The sequence below is a fragment of the Meleagris gallopavo genome, chromosome 9, assembly GCF_000146605.3.
Source record: "Meleagris gallopavo isolate NT-WF06-2002-E0010 breed Aviagen turkey brand Nicholas breeding stock chromosome 9, Turkey_5.1, whole genome shotgun sequence".
In the NCBI taxonomy this organism is placed as follows: Eukaryota; Metazoa; Chordata; class Aves; order Galliformes; family Phasianidae; genus Meleagris; species Meleagris gallopavo.
Genome location: NC_015019.2, coordinates 3789002 through 3807594, shown reverse-complemented (window position 1 = coordinate 3807594; position 18593 = coordinate 3789002). Strand labels below are relative to the sequence as shown.

Here is an 18593-nt window from a genome sequence, read left to right as displayed (position 1 = left end):
TTAGGTTCAGAATGACCTTGTACAGGGAAGGAAGCCAAACTCTGTTGGTTTTTAAAATCAAACCAGGTCTTTGTTCCAAGGATGCGTGCAGCACCAAATCTGAGCAAGCGGCCGATGTCTTCGTAGCGCTGTTCGTCCGCAGTGGAACGTGGGAAGGCAGCTTCGGTTTCCCCTGCATCTGCTGGGATCCATAAAGATCAACCCGATGAAATATCAAAGCAGAGTGGATGCTGCAAGGTCACAGCCGCGTGGTGTGAACAAGGAGCCTAAGATGGGAAGGTGCTGGGCTGATGGTTTTTCATAACGTGCTGCCATGTGGTCCCTTGCATAAAACCTCACCTTTCTATCATGGGGTTGATGGAATCCTCAGTTCTGCTGAATGCTGCTCTAGCACTTGGCTAAAGGGTATCATGGTGCTATTTCTGATTTTCTTCCCAAGGAGGGTGCAAGGCGCTTCTATGAGGGCGAGCAGTGGTGAGACGGGCAGGATCTGCTCACGAGCCTTGGCTAAGCGGGGATCCTGGCACTGACTGGATTTTTGTTAGAAAAGTGATGGAAATGGGGGTCCTTCAGAGCTCTGTCTGTGGCTGTGAGATGTTTTGTTCCTTCTTCCCCCTTCTTCAACTTTTTTGCTGTTGAAGGACTGGGCCATCTGGCTGGCAGATGATACCTTTACATTTGTCTGTTTTCAGTTTTCCTACTATAAATCATCTGATTTGGCTGTTTTCTGTTGCATGAGCTCTTCCCAATGTTTGAACTAGCTCTGCCCCAGTGGGGAGCATTCTGCTGGGGCTCCTGCTCCTGCTGCGCCTTCCAGACAGCCGTGCTCTGAAGCCTCCCCAGATCAGATTCCCCTGCTGCCACAAACAGCTCTCTGCACTGAGCACCACGGCTCCATTTGCTCCACCAAATGGGCAGTGGGGTCTTTTGTTTGCAAGGGTTTGGGACCAAGTGTGCTCCTGCCTCAGTGCTGTGAGTTCTGTCAAGTCCCCAAGTGGGTTGGCTCAGACAGCAGGATGAGGGACAACCGTTCTTTGTCCTGCTGCTCAGTGCAGCGTGATGGTGGAGGATTTTGTCTTGGCCAGACATGTGGTGGTTTCTGACGGCATCTTGCTGTCTGCCTCTTTTGCACAGAGCTATTTCTTGGGATCTTAACTCATGTCTCAGAACTGTCGTGGGCCCTTTGTCTGGGATGTGTGAAGGCATCTCGCTTCCTTTCTAAAAATTCAAGTGGCTCTTGTTGACAGCAGCAGGCTCAGCCACCCTGAGTGCCTGAGTAGTGGAAGTTGCAATCAGTGCTCCTCACAGGTAAGAGGGGTACAGATGATGCCTGAATGATCGTTGTTGGCCAGCCAAAATCCAGCTCAACCACAGAAAATTGTCCTTCAATCTTTCTGCCTGGTTTCCTTGCCTGTTGAAGAGAAACGATGTTCTTTTTGGAGTTGGCACAAAGACAAGATTTCTATCCTTCTTCTTTTTCTGAAGAAACCCTGCTGCTGTTATTGGCAAAACCAGCCAGTTTCGGTCATCTCCCCTGTCCCTGGGGGAGGTCAGGAGGTGGAGGTTTGTCTGAAGCCAGTGGTGGTGCCTAGGGAAAAGCGAGAGCACAGGGCAGGCAATGGGGATACCTCCCCTCGGGAGTTCTCCTTGCTTCCAGAAACTGCTGCTCAGAGACTGGTGGAGATGGAGGAGAACGTGTCAGTTCTGTGTGGATCTTTATTCCATAGATTTGTCCTGAGCAAGAAGTTTGCAGAGATGTGCCACATGTACTGAATGACCTCTCCTCTTACTCTGGTGCACGTGTGTCTCCTCCCCTCAGTGTTGGATCACAACCTATTTAGAGTACTCTACGTAAATGCCTTATAGGAGGTCACAAGTGCATTGCTTAAAAACTCTGGAGACTGCTTCTATTTTGTCAGCATGTCTCCAATCCTGACTTAATTTTCCATTTTTGCTTATGACTGATCAGCCCTCAGACTGGCTGCTGAGGGGAGAGCCTGCTCAGTGCCTCAGATGGATCTACCATGCAGCCAGCAAGGAGGTGTGGTGCTGGTGGTAGTGTTTGCAGGCAGACGGCGTGGAAGTTGCTTCAATGAATGTTTTGAAGCCAGGCCAGGGAGTGAATCAAACATGAATGACCGTGAGTCATTTCTGAGAACAACTCTGCTGAGGGTTCAAGGGTGACTCGGTGACCGCAGATAGCTCTACTGTCCTTGCAGCATAAGGAGGGGACCCACAACATCTGTCTGGGTGTGTTTTAGTGCTGGTTTCGTGCTGCAGATGGGAAGACTGGCTGTGACCCCTAGGAGCAGGTTTGCCCAAGGAGGAGGGCCAAAAACTCCTCATCCACTTTCCAGATCCCTGGAAGCACACAACAGTGGAGTCCTGATGGGTCTTGATTGCACAGCTCCATTCCCACCAGCCCCATGGCAAATGTGTGGGGTGTTTGCTTTAATGACTGAGGGCTAATTTTCTTCTCTTTTTCTCTTTTAAAGGTGAACCCTACACCACAGGGTACGCAAGCACTGCTGAAAATGATGTACTGCCCGCACTGTCGAGGTCTGATATCAGTGAAGCCTTGTTACAATTACTGCTTTAACGTCATGAGAGGCTGCTTGGCCAACCAAGGGGATTTGGATACAGAGTGGAATATCTTTATGGGTAAGGCAAAGTGGGTTAAAACTGCATGTAAGTACGCCCTGATATCATGTCCCTCCTGTGAATGGCTTTTGACAGTGGCCATGTTTGCTACAGCAGATTTTAAGGTGTCCATGGCAGGTATCTCTTTCTTTTACATCTCTGTATGTAGTAAAGCTTTTGCAGTTCATGTTAATTTCTGAATAAATGAAACTTTCATTGCACCAGCAATCTCCATTGAAGCAAACTTCAGGAGGGTAAAGCTGCCATGTGTTTGTAGGTTTGGAGTGTTTCTTCTTGCTATAGCAAGAATATATGTTGTATGTGATACACGTTCTCTGTCTTGGTTCATCACAATGTCCAAAAGCCTGGAGGCTGAGCTAGATTATGACCTCTAAGAAGCAAGGAAAAAGAGTCCCAATTTAGTGTGGAGACTTGCTACCTCTTAAGCCATTTTGACCAATACTGCTCTTGGATCTGCTGCTGCAGCCTCTGCTTTCCCTTGCTGGCTCAGACTCTAGTCTTTTCCCTCTGCCTCCAAGGATTTCCACCACGAAGCCCTCATATCCTTTCACTGGTTTCTTTCTAATGTACATACAAGCTGTTTTTTCCATATGACTCTTTGCATGTTTTTGTCACCATACAGCTGTCCTTCCTAAAGCCAGTTTTCTTGCTATGCAGCCATGGTGAGCTTTGGGAAAAACTGTAGGCCTGTATTTTACATTAAAAATTTGAATGGAACATGTGTCTAAATCCATTTCTAAACAGCTCATTTGGCGCTCAGCTGCCGTCCTTTAGAAATGTTGATAGGCTGTAAGTGATGCTCTGCAAGCATTTTTGCCATCGTCTTCCTCCTGTTTATTTCTCTTCTGTGTTTATAAATGGTGTTATTTGGTATATGCAATAGACTGACAAGTCAGGTATATGAATAGACTGAAATGTTAAATTCTACCTCGGGTCAGGACAGCAGAATTTGTTGCGCATCATGTTTTGGGGGCACAGGCAATAGGCAACGTTAAATGTTTTCATTTGTGCTCCTTTTCAAGGATCTTGATTTATCTGTGTAAGAGCATCCTTTGGGAGTAGTCACTTCACTCCAGTTAATGTGTGATGAAGTGCATGTGAAGTTCCTGCAGCTACTGACGAGGCTGTGGTGCTCTTCCAATCCTGCTCTTGGAAAAAGGAGCTGTTAGGAAGAAAAGATTTCCTTTTCATTAAGGTGTGAGATTTAAAAAAAAAAAAAAAAAGTAGGGGGGAAAGTCGCTGATAATTGGCATCTCAGGCTGCGTTCAAATCATAGAACTTGTTCTCTCATGTTTTGTGCATCGGCTTTTCACTTAACTGACTGTGCCAACTTACTTGTGTGCAGGATATTATTGTCAGAAGGCATGTTTTTTTGCCTGTATATTCCATACAGGGATTAAATGTGATACTAAATTGGGTTTCCGAGTCATTCTCTGGGAGTCTGACACCCCACCCCCCTCCGTTCCTCCCAGCCCTCTTTCTCATGAGAATATTAAGTATTTCAGCTACAATTGTTGCTGAAACAGCTCAAAGCCAGGAGACTTGCAAACATCTAGTCCAAGTAGAAAAGAGGAATCCCATGAAAGGGAAGGGCATAATGCCAGAAAACAGACAAAAGCACAAGCAGCTAATTGCTGTAGGTGGTATGCAACTAAAAATGAAAGTTGGGGGGAGCCAGCGAGCCCTGTCACATGAGACTGATCAGGGTCTGCGTACAATAATTAAGATTATTAAACAAGACAAAGTAAATAAATACGATTCCAGGATGGAAGCAAAGCTTCTTGCAGCGCTTCCTCCCTAAAGGGCTTCTTGGCCACTCATTACTTAAGTACAGTCTTAGGCTTTGTTACATTTGCTGGCAGTATTTGCTGCTTTTTTTTGCACTCTGGGCTTATTCTTGCGGTGGAGTACAGATACTGAAAACTGAAGCTGTGCTTTCTATGGTCAGTTTAATAACTGAAGAGGTGCTGGTTACATTGCAGGCTTTTTTTTTCCATCTCAATTTGACTCTTGAGGCAAATAAACTTAAATAGATCTCGTGTTTGAGGGGGAAACGTGTGACAAATGTCCTTTGTGTATGTTTTTAAAAGTTTAAAAGGAAAAAAAACGCAGCAACCCAGTTGCATGGGCTCTGCTATTTTGCATTTTGGGCTTAAATACCAAGTTATTTATTATGTGTGAAAAGTAGATTTTGAAACTAGTAAAATAAAGATAGTTGAAGGGGAAACATAATAAATACTGGAAGTATGTGCAAAGTTGCATGTGAGTGTAGAATAGGCATCTGCGTATGCATGTGTTTGTGCTTCTGCTGTTGTTTTTTTAAAAAGCACCTAATTTATAGGATTATTTCTCACTAAAGTATGGCTAAGCGTTGCTTCTTATCTTTGCCTTTCCTTTTCCTCAGTAACCCTTTCTTCTCTCTGTGTCCATTGCCTGTTTTCTCCCAGATTGACAGTATTCTATAGAGTTAGTGGTTCAATGTGAAAGTCACTTGTGTAAAGCTTTTCCAAAACGAGGATGTTGTCTGTAGGTTTTTCAAGACAAAGCCTTCTTCCTGCCTTCCTTCTGCAAAGTACCATTTAAAGTTGCAGCGTATGACATTACGGCTGAATTTTACTCTCTTTCTCTCATTTAACTGTCTTTAAATTATTTCACCATCCATTCTCAGCACAATTGTACACCAATTAGACAGGGGTATACTTTGTTTCAAACAAGCTTTGCGGTGGGGGTGTGTTTAAGGCTTTCCTGAATGAGCGGTGTTAATCTCCAGTGCCTTTTCATGATTTTTCTTTTTTCCTGACAAAGATTTACTCTGCTCAAAGATGTAGAATTCAGGCTCCATGTACATATCTGGAGTACTACTTTGTGCGCAAAGAATTTTTCCCTTTTAGAAATGATGATTGTTGTTAATGAATGGTCAAGGTCTTCTCCCTCCTTCCCTCCCCTTTTAAATCAGATCTTGGGGTTAAGACTGAGAACTGGCTTTTGTTCTTCAAGTCAGACAGTGAGACTGAAGATGTGGGTTTCTGATTATTTGTGGCACAATGCGAAAGAATTGCTTTCCTTCATGAGAGCGAGGTGCTTTGTCGCCAAGGATTGTCTCAATGCCAGTAGCAAGGACAAATGTATGCAGGAGGAAAAGGGTCTTTAAGGCATGGAGCTGTACGGTGTGGTGTTTTTGTTGTTCCTCCCCCCTCCAAATCCACTTCCATCTCCCCCAGCACATTGAGGAGAGACAGTCTTTGTCACGCTGTGTGTTTGCAATAAGTGACCAGGGTACATTTTTCACTCTGCCGGACTTTTTTTGTGAAGCGGATCAAACTTGCTGAGCCACCTTGCCCTGCCTTATAAATGTCAATTAGTTTGAGCTGGGGAGGGCTGAGGAGAGGAAAATCTTTTGGGGGGACGAGTTGCACCTAGGCTTTATTTACGGTTGTAGTGCAGCTTGCCTCCCCTCTCAAAGTGCCGCGATGCTAATGTTATCTTGAATCCCAGCCAACCTTATTAATGTCAAATGTGGCTGCCAGAGGGAATCCACCGCTGGCTCTGCCTGCTGGTGGGGACACCAGCCAGCTCCTGGTGGGAGGTAGAAGTTTGTGGGATGGCCCCCGAATCAAAACCGAGGGCTGGGTGGAGCCCCCTTCTCCCCCCCTTTTATTTTCTTTTTAATGAAAGTTGGTTTCGTTTAGTGCTCCTTGCCAGTATCTAACGCCGCTCCTGAAGAGCTACAGTCGAACGTATTCTCCAAAGGCAGTTATTACTTTCCTTATCTTTTATAGCCAGCTTTGGCAGCTCTGCTGGAGGCCAAATGCATTTTCTGTATCGGCAGTCAAAGCAGAGGCTGCATTCCTTCTCTGTGATACATGTAACGCCATGGCACCATCGGTAACAAAGGGCCCAATTCGCTCTACATTCCCATGGTCTTGTGTATGGCCTGCCCGGCTCAAAGTTTACAAAGACGCCAAACAGCCAGAAGAATCGGGGTTTATGTTTCCTTTCAGTCTTTCACAAACACTTTATTGATCTGCGGCCTTCCCTGGCCACTCGGAGAATTAAGTAGTTACAAAATGGAATGATTTTCTTCTTTTAAAACTACGCATTTTTGTGTGTTTTTATTCTCTGCCCATTCATAATATTTTTATTTGAAATGAGCAGCTTCCTGCAAACTGGGATGGGATGTTCTTTATGCGCGTGAAAAACCGCAAACGCTTTGACAATGATGAACACATTTAAGTTGTGCTCCACTTGTTTACAAAAGTCTCCATTTGGTAGCACATCAAAAGCATTTTTCTCCCCCCTGGCACAATGGTATATTCATGCTAGCAGTCATTACTCAGAGATTTGAAGCATCACTTTATTGGAGCCCACCACAATGCAGTCTAAGATTCTTTGTTTCGTTTGTTATTACCTTCTTAAAAAAAAAAAAAAAATGCATTTAGTTCAGACCTGTTTGTAGTCACTGATGGCCAAATTCCAGCTGTGCCCTGCAGCAGCTCCAGCATTAACGGTGGTTGAGTCCATCTGCAGAGTGAGGGTGTTTCCTGGGGGCTGAGCTCCTCGTGGGTTTTGTCCCTAAACATCCCTTGGATGGCACCACTGGTCCCTCTGACGCTGCATCTCCTCCAAAGCAATTTTTAGGTTGCCTTGATCCACTGATCAATTCTTAATTAATGCCCAGCCAATCTTTATTACATTGAGTTGTCATTACAGACTGCGTTTCTAGGCTAGGAACGCTTTTGCAACTTGTGTGGTGGTCTTGGTGTTGAGTTTTTGGGACGTATAGATTTCTAAAATTTTATAAATATGCAAGTAGCTTGATTATATATATTTATAATTTTTAGGGTGGTGGCTTTTTATTTAAAAAGAATTAGACACTAAAGCAATGCTATTAGTAAATTGTTTCACGTGTGGAGCATCTTTACAGGACTTTAACTAGTAAGCGAAGTCTACAGAAGTTTTCTGCTTTTCCTAAGTACCCTTCTGCACTTAGGAGGAGAATGAATGTCACTAGAAACACTTTTCAAGGGAAATTAATAGACTGAATGTGAAACACCCCTTTCTCCTTAATGGAAGAGAACAGGCGTATCCTTGGGAGGAGGGAGGAGCTCCTTGGGACAGGGATCCCTCAGGGCCATTGCGCTGGCCTTTGCGTCACAGTGGGGGGAATTCAAAGAGTTCAATGCAACTGCAAAATTAGGAGTTTGTGGCATAGCAGCATGAAGTGATGTAGTAGAGGAGAGAACAGTGCTTTGGGAATGGAAAGACTGCAGAGAAAACGATGCAATGGACAAGAAAAATGAGTGCTTAGCATGAGATGTGTGCCTGGAGCTGCCATTTAGGGGTGACTCGGGAAAGGTTTGAAAGCAATGCAGGTTGAAATCTTTGACGCTAATAATAATTTTCCAGTGGAAGTAATGGAAGCTCAGTAGCTCCTCTGTTTAATGATGTTTTTGATGAATACGTGCACGTCAGCATGGGAAGACTGACCTAGTGTTGGCTGAGGGACTTTTCCACAGCCCCTCTAGTAGACATGTGCCAAGCATTTACCCCGCTCTCTTGCCATCTTCCTTGTGCAGATTGTCCATGTAAGGCCAGACTGTGCAATCATCTTTCTTCTCCAGGCACAGCAAAGTCTGGAGCTTTTTGTAAGGATGAGGTTGCGGTGTTCTATGTTGGTGTCATCTTCAGGACTAGCACAAAGACCCTGATGCCCTTCTCTCTCTCAGCGCTGAAAGCAGTCTCTAAAAACAAATGACACAAGGAAACCTTTAATAAATAAGTATGGAGTATGGAGAGGAGGGTTTTAGTAATGCTTGTTCTAATGGGAGTAGCTGATTACAGACTGCCTTCTGGCAGACTGCAAAGGCTCTCCCTCATTTAGTGCTGCTTTTGATGTGTATGAGCCTGTGGCCGGGTGCTGGCAGGCTGGGAAGTGCCGACAAGCAGCCTGGTGATGCTCCAACCTCTGGGAATGCAGTGGAATGTTTCCTGGAGATGTGTGCTGGTCAGAAGCGACACTGCAGTGGCACCTTCATGGTCCTCACTGACCAGGTTATCACTGCATCTTGCCTCAGTGTCCTGTTCACATTGCGTCGTGTGGAGTTCCAAACGCCAACACCATGTTGCCTTTTACAAGTGTCTGGGGGGATGTTGGTTGGTGACCTTTGAGGCAGCTCCATTAGAAACCTTTGCTTCTCTCTCTGTGTTAGGTTCAATGCTGCTGGTAGCAGAGAGGCTGGAGGGGCCTTTTAATATTGAGTCAGTCATGGACCCCATTGATGTGAAAATTTCAGATGCAATCATGAATATGCAGGAGAACAGCATGCAAGTGTCTCAGAAGGTAAATGGACAACAGGTTTTATTTATCCGGTCTCTTATATCCCCCTATTCTAGTTGATTTGTTGTTTTTTTTTCCCCTAGTGCTTTTTCAAGTATACAGAGAGCTGATTTATTATTTTGAAGGGCGGTCTGCAGGCCTCAGTTGGGCTCCAAAGTGGAGGCCTCTTGTGAGCTCCCACTTTCTAAGCTCGTTTCTCTCCCTTGCCCAGGTTTTCCAGGGATGTGGCCAGCCAAAAACACTCGCACAAGGCCGAACCGCTCGCTCCGTCTCTGAGGGTGGTTTCAGTGCTCGTTTCAGACCCTACAACCCTGAAGAGCGGCCAACCACAGCTGCAGGCACAAGCTTGGACAGGCTGGTGAGTGCCCCATCCTGCTGGTACCACTCAGGTGCTTCTCCCCCATGTTGAGCGGTTTGCTTTTTCCACTGGTAATTTATAGGGTTTTTTAATACTCCTTGGCTGTCTTAAACTCTCTGAGGGGTGTAGTCTGCCCATGGCTCTGCATGTGAATTACCTCAATGCTTGTGTGTCAGAAAGTGCCTGTTTTAAAGGCTTCGCTTATGAGTAATATGTGTTTGAAGAGCGGTGTTTAATTTTGTATTAAAAAAGTAAATCAACCATCAAAACGACGCAACTTTACATGCAGCCTAACGAGCTGGCCTGTGCACGTCTGTTGTGATAAAAATACCTTTCCAGCTTCACTTTTAATGAGTCTTTGGTATTCTGGACTGTGTCCTGCATTTCTTTTTTTTTTTTTAATAGGTTACTGATGTGAAAGAAAAGCTGAAGCAAGCCAAAAAATTTTGGTCATCTCTCCCTGGCAATATTTGCAGCGATGAAAAGATATCTGTGGGCACGGGCAACGAGAATGAATGCTGGAACGGGAGCGCCAAGAGCAGGTTTGGAGACGTGGCTGTGCTGGGTGGACACTCCCCTCCTGCCCTAGCCATCCCCCTGGGCAGCCCAGCACTTCACTTTCAAGCCCTTTACTCTTTGGGGCTCGCACATGGGCTGCTCCATTGGCCCTTTTTGTAGGCAGGGGAACTTGAATGAATCGTAGACTCGTTTGAGTTGGAAGGGATTTTTAGAGGCCAACTCTCTTGCACTGAAAAGGGACGCCTGCAGCTCAGTCAAGTTGCTCAGAGTCTGGTCCAGCCTGACCTCAAATGTTTCCAGGGACGAGGTATCCACCACCTCTCTGGGCAACCTGTGCCAGTGCTTCACTAAAGCAAAACTAAAGGGTTGTTTAAGCCCTGTGTGGTGGCTTGTTTTCAAGTATATCCAGATGCAGCATCTCTCTGCATCTAGATGTTTTACTGACTAGTTGCAGATTTAGGAAAGTGGTGTGTACAAAATCTTGGCCAGAAGACTGGGGGTGCTGCTTCTGCACTGATTGTTGCCTCAGTGTCTCCAGTTTGTGCTTCTCACATGATGCTTACCAGCAGCTGTTGCTGGGTTTCTTGTTGGGCAAAGGAGATGGAGGCTGGTGAAAGATCAACTTCTGTTCTGTTTGAGGACAATGGCACAAGGAGACATTGGGACAATGTGGTTTTCATGCACACTTTGTATGGAAATATAGTCACAAATTTTTTTTTTCATCCTTCTAAGGAAGAAATTACCAACACATGAATAAGCCAAAGGATTTCAGTCATATGGTTTATGTAACTGTTTAACTTTTATTTTGGAAATAGAAATTTATTTTTCTTCTGTTTGCTTACTGAAGAAATAAGCAAAATCCAAGTTGTTACCTTAAAAAAAAAAAAAAAATTCCAGAGTTTTCCAGCAGTTTTTCTTAACATTTACAGATTTTGCTCCTGATATTTTTGAGGCACAAGATTGAGCCACACTGCATTCATTTTTCACCATTTCATGGGTGCCTTGAACTCTGCATTGCTCAGCTAGGGTAATGGTTTGGGACTCTGTCAAAAGAAATGACTCTACCTCTCCTGAGGTCTTGTTCATCATCAGTTTCTGCAGAGGTTTTCATAGCAGATCTCCTTCTGCACGTGAGGTCTGGCACCAGCGGGGAGGGGAGATGGAGACTTTGCAGAACTAAGCAAGGAGTCGTGGGGGAACCTTGGGGGATGCTGGCTCCTGTTGACTGCCATTCTAGGTGGATTGGGCTTCACTGTTACTCTCTTCCCTATAGCTCCAAGCAGCTAAAAGTGCTCATCCACACTTTGGTCTCTTGATCTCTTAGCAACATGTGTTACTGATAACAAATAATAAAAAGAAACTCTTAAAAATTTAGGGTTTGAGCAAGCCCTTTATACATATGCTTACATCTCACTGCCCAGCACCAGGATCAGAAGAGAGAAGTGTATCTGTGGTCTGTAAGATAAAAGGTGTCGAGTTCTGCTCTGGAGGACAGTACTGCAAATACCTGTTCCAGGAGACATATTCATGTGGGTTTTGTTGCTCAGTCTCTCATTTAAACCAGCAGATTGTCTTTGTTGAGGTGTGCAGCAGTGCAGACCTGAGCATGCACACCTCCTCAGGCAGAGCAGGATGGCTGTTAACCCAGCTCATCGAAGCAGGCGTGTTATCTCATTTTCAAAATCACAGATGTTTTTTCCTGCTGGGGTTATTAGAGAAATTGCATCTCATGTCTGCGTGGTAAGAAGTACGTCTGTACTACCACAGCTTGATTGCAAAGGCACGTTATGCAAAGTCAGAATGTCTCTTGCCTCCCACAGTTCCCATAGGTTTCTTGGGTGTAGCTATGACCCCAAAGATTGTTTTCCCAGAAGTGTCATCTAACTGGACATCAGGCAGCTCAACGTCTCATTTGCTGTGTTGCCTGCAGCAAGCTGATTTATGCTGTTGTAAGCTATTATTATTATAAACCTCCAATCTTCCTTTTTATTTTATTTATTTATTTTTTTTTGACTGGGAAAAAAGTTCTTTTCCTTAGCTGTCCAATCGCATGGGCACAGGGTGTATGAAAACACTGTTTGATTTTCCATGCTCCAAAGGCTGCAAGGAACTGGAGAAGTGCTTCATGAGGGCTCATGTGTGAGAAGAAGGCATTAGGCTCAGGGGGGTGGCACCACTGGATTTCCCCACTCTCACCCTTTGGCGTGGTCCCCACTGAGTGCAGCTCCAGTAACGGCCGGAGCGGTTTCTTTGTAGGTACGACTTTGCAGTGACTGGAAATGGCTTAGCGAGTCAAGTGAACAACCCGGAGGTGGAAGTCGATATTACCAAGCCAGACATGGTGATTCGCCGGCAAATCATGGTTCTGAGGGTGATGACCAACAAGCTAAAGAATGCGTACAGTGGGAACGACGTTGACTTCATTGACGTCAGTACGTTTGCTGTCGTTTGCCTTTTATTTATTTTTTTTAAATTGGATTTCATGCTAACACGCAGGGTAGCTGGTTAAGCATCAACTATCGTAAGCGTGTTGGTGAGGAGGGTGGGGAATGAGGTGTCTGGCAGGCTCTGAAAGGGGGCTCATCAATGCCAAAGCGCTCTGCGCTGCGAGGCATCAGCCGTCTCCTTATACCAAGGGCATCATGGAAATGTCTGTGCATTTGTTGTCTTCTTCCTCTCCCTCCCTCTCTCTCTTCTGCCATTTGCAAGCAAACGTTGGGCTGCAGAAGGCAGAGGGCTGCAGCGTGTCTCTTTCTTGCAGGTGAAGAAAGCAGCGGGGAGGAGAGCGGCAGCGGCTGTGAGTTCCAGCAGTGCTCCACGGAGTTCGAGTTCAACGCGACTGAAGTTACTGGAAACTCCAACAAGAGTGATAAAAAAGTGAACACTTCTGCCGCTCCCAGTAGCGGTTTATCACAAGCAGCCTTGTTCCTTAGCATTTTGGTCTTGGCCATGCAAAGACAATGGAGATAATTGTGCAGCATAGGGAGAAAAACAAGACTTTTATTATCAAAGTTAGAAGGCACCTGCTTTCACTTTTATACCATCTAGTGACTTTGCTTTTTAAGTTAATGGACAACAGTGTACAGTTTTTACTATGTTGCCACTGGTTTTAAGATACTGGTATTTTTTTTTTTTCCCTTGCTATTCTGGGATTAACAGGAATGGGGCCTGTCAGTCTGTCCCGTTCACCAAGAGTCCATGATAGAGGTGGATAACAAAAATGTATATACAAGCCTGTAGTTAGCTCTGCATTCGTCTTTATCACTTTTCTTTATTTTTTTTTAATTTTATTTTATTTTACCACATCTCTTACGAGAAGAAGAAACCCACGGTCCTCTCTTGGCATGTAACAAGTATGTGTTTCTGAAATGAGGAATATCTGTACAGAAGCAGGTTTTATTTATCATGTTATCTTGTGGGGAAAAATAATTACCAAACAAGCAGAAAACATGTTTCATGTAGTTAACTTCCCATTTATCCGCCTTATGTTAGTTGCCTTATCTGGAAAGAAGTGGAAGTAATTTGTCTTTATGATATGCTGAAAGAGAAGATAAAGGCAGAGCTGGTCAGCGTACCAAACGCCCCATTTGCAGAAGGTGGTGATGCCAGGAGCAGGTTGTACTTTCTTTACGGGATGTTTGGTTAAATTGGAAGAGACTGTGGAGAAGTCCAGTGGATGCTGAGAAGAGTTATATCATGTGTTCCCCCAGATCCTTGCAATTAGCTGTAACTCGTGTAGGTCAGTTCCCAACATGCATCCCCCATGGGAATAAGGCATTAAACTTGTTCAGTTGGAAGCAACTTGTCGTGTCACAGATCCAAATGCCAACATGTGTCTTGACTGCAAATCTGTTAGATGAACGCTGGATTTCTGGATTTATTATTATTATTATTAGGAATACTTTGCCGAGGGTGAAACAGGGGGGGCTGCTGGTTTTGTTTTGTTTTTGCAGCTTTGGTTGGGTACAGAAGGGAAGGACCAGCCAGGCAGAGCTGCAGTGCTGCAGACAGATCAGGGTAGGAGCTGGCTGGGCTAAAAATGCCCCTTTTTGGTGCATTTGGTCACCTGGGACCTGGTGCCCTGGCACTGAGCAAGCACAGCTTTCCAGCACTGCCTGAGATGCCCTTCTCTCTCTATCTGCGCCTTTTGTGGTTGGAGCAGCATAGTGGTGAACAGCAATTCATTAATAAAAGAAATTTTGATTTTTAAGAAAAAAAAAAAGAAGAAGAATTTAAAGAGTTTAGGGGGGTGAAAAAGAGTCTTCAGAAAGACTCTGAATTACTCTGCATGTCTCCTGCTTTAGGTATAAACTTTAGGTCTGGCTGGGTGCTGGAATCCAGCCAGGAACACAGTCCAGAGAGAGAGAAGGTTTGCTGTATTCCAGTCTTGTGTTGTAAGGATAATTTTCTATTTTTATATTGAAGCATTAATTACTTGTTAGCTCAGGGTCAGCGTTATATTCAACTTTATTTTCACACCAAATTTCTGCAAAGCTATAAAGATGAAGTATTCTTGGCCGGTGGAAACAATCCTGGAGGCTTAATTTTGCCAGAAGTAGCCCGTTATTTATTAAAACATGATGTTAGTGGAGTAGGGATATTCTGGCTATTTTTCTTTAGAAAATAAATCACGGAAGCATAAAACTGAAAAAGTTATAAATTTATGTGTGGGAAAAAATGGATTGTAAATAGCTAAGTTGCCTTGCGAGGAATTGGAAAATGTGCTGATACTTAGAAACTACCTCAGTTCTGAGGAATTTCCTTTCTAGCTTTGAGTGCTATTACATTTACTTGGTAGAAGTGAATCTGGTCTCCAATATGTAGCTGAAAGAGTTATCCCTATAGACCTTGTTAGATTGTTTTTAATTTAGAGGGTTGAACTACATCCAGCTGTTTTCTTTCAGCTAAGTTCCCTAACAAAGAGAATTTCTGAATTAAATATTGCTGATGGTTTCCATGACTTTTACTGATTTGTTTGGTTTCATGGCATTTTTTTCTGATTGCCCTTTAATTATTTAAATGGTTCTAGCCATTTGAATTTTAACCCTGAAATAAACAAACCTTAGATGCACTACCATTGTAAATATACCACGCTAAGGTCTGACTGGATAACCCTTCTGGCTTATACCCAGCTGGCAGGCCAGCAAAGTTAAAGGAAGAAAAAAAAAAAATAAATTAAACTTCTTCAGAGCTCAGAGAATGGTGGAACAAAAGCCCTTGTGTTCGGAGTGGCTGACTTTTCCAACATCTCACTTTTTGGCATGTTCATCTGTCAGAACGTTGCTTGTAAATCCTCCTGCTTTTGAGCCTTCTGCCCAGCGTGTACTTAAAGAAGAACATTTCTGACTTTATGTTTATCATTTTACATCTAATTGCTTACTAATTATTATTCACTAGCTTGGTAAAAGTGGACAACGCAAAGACCTGACGTGCGTTTTAAACGTGTCCAGCTGATGCTGTTAACAGCGCAACACTCCTCCGCTATATCAAGGACAGATTTGTCACCTGGGGCTACAGGAAACAAGAGTAAACATCAATGTAGGATGATCAAAAGTTGTGCTCCTGCTTTTATTTCGTGTTTGTGTGTGAAATCGGCTCTCTGACATGAGCTCGTAAACCAAACCATACGGGTGGGACCGAGGCGGGCTGCTGGCTGGCCAGAAGGCATCTGCTCCATTCCTTCCAGTGTTTCTTTTTTCCATATAACCATTGCCATTATGGCCGTGCTTTAAAGAACAATTTCCATGCATAAATTAATTATTGAAATGAATGAAGTAATAGTGGGCTTCGAAAGAGAAGGTGGTGTACTTCCAGAGTCGGAATAAAGAATCCAGTGAGAGGAGCTGCTGTAATTTTTGATTATTTCTGATCGCTTGTTGCTTTAGCTGGATGCAAGACCTCTGCCTCAGAGCTGGCTCCTTGCTCACACTAACACCTGGTATCAGATACTTCAGAGCAAGGCATGGGAAAAAAAAAAAACACCTTTCCATTTATTTGTATGCTTTTAATGTAGTGTGTCCTACAGTAACCTGTGGCCCTGTTTGTCACCCTACCAGCACCTCTGACACTCTCTTCCTTCCTACCTCCTTGCTGTGAAAGTGGCTGCACGCTGTGTGGCTGACCTCACATCAGTTCTGCTGCCTTGTCTTTGCTTTCTAGCACACAACTTCAGCATTTCTCACCTGTAGAAGGCCCACTTGCTGGCACATCCCCATCCTGGGAGCAGCAGATGGGCAGGTCCTACCAACACGGGCATGGCTGGGACATCTCGGGTGCTGAGCAGCAAGGATTTGTGCCAGTGGGAGCTGGAGGGCATCGTTGCTGCTGCAAACCTGAACATGAATATATCCATCTCCCATTAGAAAAAAATAAATGGCACCTTCATTTTGTATTCCCACTCCTGGCTGGTGAGAATCCCACCACAGGGTGGGATTTGTGGCCAAGAGGAGATGCCTCTGGGTCAGCCCTGTCCCATGCTGTCCTTACCAGTGCCCCTGGGCTTGATGCTGCTGTCTCCCTGTCCTGAGCAGTTGTGCTGCATTCCTTCGTGGCATTTTCTTTCACATGGTAATGATTTAATGATTTAAGGTGATCCATATCTGCAAGACATATGTTGACTAATGATTGTGTAATAGCGGCAGGTTTTTTTTTGGACCACTTGAATGTAATCCAACCTCAGTACTAACAGTTTGTGATAGTGCTGTTTCAAGCACCCCTTTGTTGTCGTTTTGCTTTTGTTTTGCTGGTGTGTTTGGGTTTTTTTTTTCTTGTTTCTTTTTTATTGTTATATTTTTTTAATCCTCTGCCGTGGTTTGTCTGAGGGCATGTAACAGTGTAAATTGCCTGGGAAGACACAGCTCTTTATGGGCTAGCTGTAATTCTGGGTCAAGTGTGCTTAAATTGCTGTAATTTGTATCTAATGGATTACATGGATTGAGAGCCCTTTTATAACTGTTGGAGCAAGGAGGGGCTGCCTGCCTGGAGAGGAGGGGAAGGCTTTCTTTGTCCTTCCCATCTGAAAGGGACCTTCCCCTTTGGCTGCCTTGATTTGGGCAGCCTGCCGAGACGGGACCTGGGAGGAGATGTCAGCCATATCTGGCAGGTGGTGCAGGATTACCAGGTAACAAACCCACATTTAAACCCTGCATGTGACCCCATGCAGAGGCTGCTGGCGGTGCGTCCCAGTGCTGCATTGCCCTCCCGTCTCCCTCCCGCTGGGTGCTGCTTCTCTGGAACTTGCTCTGCTTTGATCCCCACATTACCTTTGGGATCCTTCCAGCCCACTGTCATTCACTTTGTCCCTTGTTTCCGTGTTGACCTGGCTGGCTTTTCCCATACTTCTTGTTCTTTGCCGTGGATCCTTTTGTCTTTGTCACCTCTGCCACAACACACCTCCTTTTAATCTCCAATTGTAGAGCCCCGGATCTGTTAAGACAAAAGAGTTTTCATATTCTTCCCAAAGCAGCTCTTAAAATCTCCACCTCTTGCCCTTGTTGCACGTTTCATAAGCCAGTTTCCCTTGGAAGCTCAGGATGGGCCCTGCTGGTGGGAAGGGCAGCAATCAGCCGACAAACCTGCTTGGGGTTTTGGTCCAGCAATGCCCACCATGTTTGGGGCAGCTCAGGACTGAGGATGGGGTGAGGACCCTGCAGCACTGCCACATCTCCAGCAGAGGATGAGCAAGATGATAGGAGAGCTTTGCTCTGAAAGGAGGCTCAGTGGGAACCAGCACTCTGCATCACCTTGCTTTGCATCGCCGTTCATCTTCATGCCCTGCTGCCTGTCTCCCGCTATGTGTGTCATTAATTCCTGTAATCTGATGCAAATCAATATGCTAAAACCCTCATTAATTGGGTTACTGATTTATACTAATGAGACTTAAAATCTTGGAGAAGGTTGAGGGTATTTGTTCCTCCTCTAAATGGCTCGAGGAGCTATTGTCAGCCCCACAATGCCTGGCCCTTGGCTGGGCTGGTAATTGCCTCGTGACTGTATTTGCATCAACATAATGGTGAGGATGTTAGCGGGAGTTAAGACATCCCATCTTTTCCTGGGAACAGGAAAACTTGGGATTAGCAGGGTGGAATGTGCTTGATTGTGTTGCTCAGCCCCATTGTGTGGGGCGGCCGCTCTTCACCTACCATCCATGTCCATTGCTGCTTCCATCATCTAAATTTTTCTCTGAGCTTTAGCTGTAAAATGAGGCTTGCCTGCAACTGCAACTTGGCACATTAGGAATTGGCCACGCTTCTGCTTTTTTTTTCCTGGTGGGAAGAACTAGTGGTTATTTTTAGAAGAAATGGTTTTGTCTGTTAAGTTTAATGGGTTGAAATGCTGTTTTGGCATTTGCAAGCCTTCAAAACAGCTTTGCTGAAAACCCCATTTAGCATCATCAATAATACAGTAATGCTGAGGATCCCCAGGGACAGGCCACTAAGACAATAGCTGAAGCATTACATTTATAAAGCTAATTGTTGTACATGCTCAGCTGTTTCCCCCACGCCAGTGCCACACACGTTCGCTGTTCTGTGCAAGAAGTGTATCTGAGGGCTGTGAAGTCTGCAGGAGGCTTTTCAATGATGTTAACAGGAGGTGCATCTGCATTTCCAGGGACTTTTATCTAAGCAAGGTCATAGAGATGTATCAACGGTGCTGTTTCAGTAGAAAAACTATTCTGATTTAACAAAGAAGCTGTTTTTTCTTTTTTTTTTTTTGTTT

At 44.7% G+C, this 18593-nt stretch overlaps 1 protein-coding gene across 1 annotated transcript in view; it reads left to right on the top strand.

Moving 5' to 3' along the window:
• The window catches only part of GPC4 (glypican 4), a 37633-nt gene extending 21918 nt beyond the window's left edge, over positions 1 to 15715 (top strand). Inside the window, exons 3-8 of the mRNA XM_010715186.3 lie at positions 2496 to 2661; positions 8871 to 9001; positions 9210 to 9356; positions 9762 to 9898; positions 12132 to 12307; positions 12637 to 15715. Coding sequence (XP_010713488.1) covers positions 2496 to 2661; positions 8871 to 9001; positions 9210 to 9356; positions 9762 to 9898; positions 12132 to 12307; positions 12637 to 12845 — 966 coding nt within the window. The 3' untranslated portion in view covers positions 12846 to 15715. The remainder of the gene's footprint in view (positions 1 to 2495; positions 2662 to 8870; positions 9002 to 9209; positions 9357 to 9761; positions 9899 to 12131; positions 12308 to 12636) is intronic.
• Positions 15716 to 18593: the final 2878 nt, after the last annotated feature.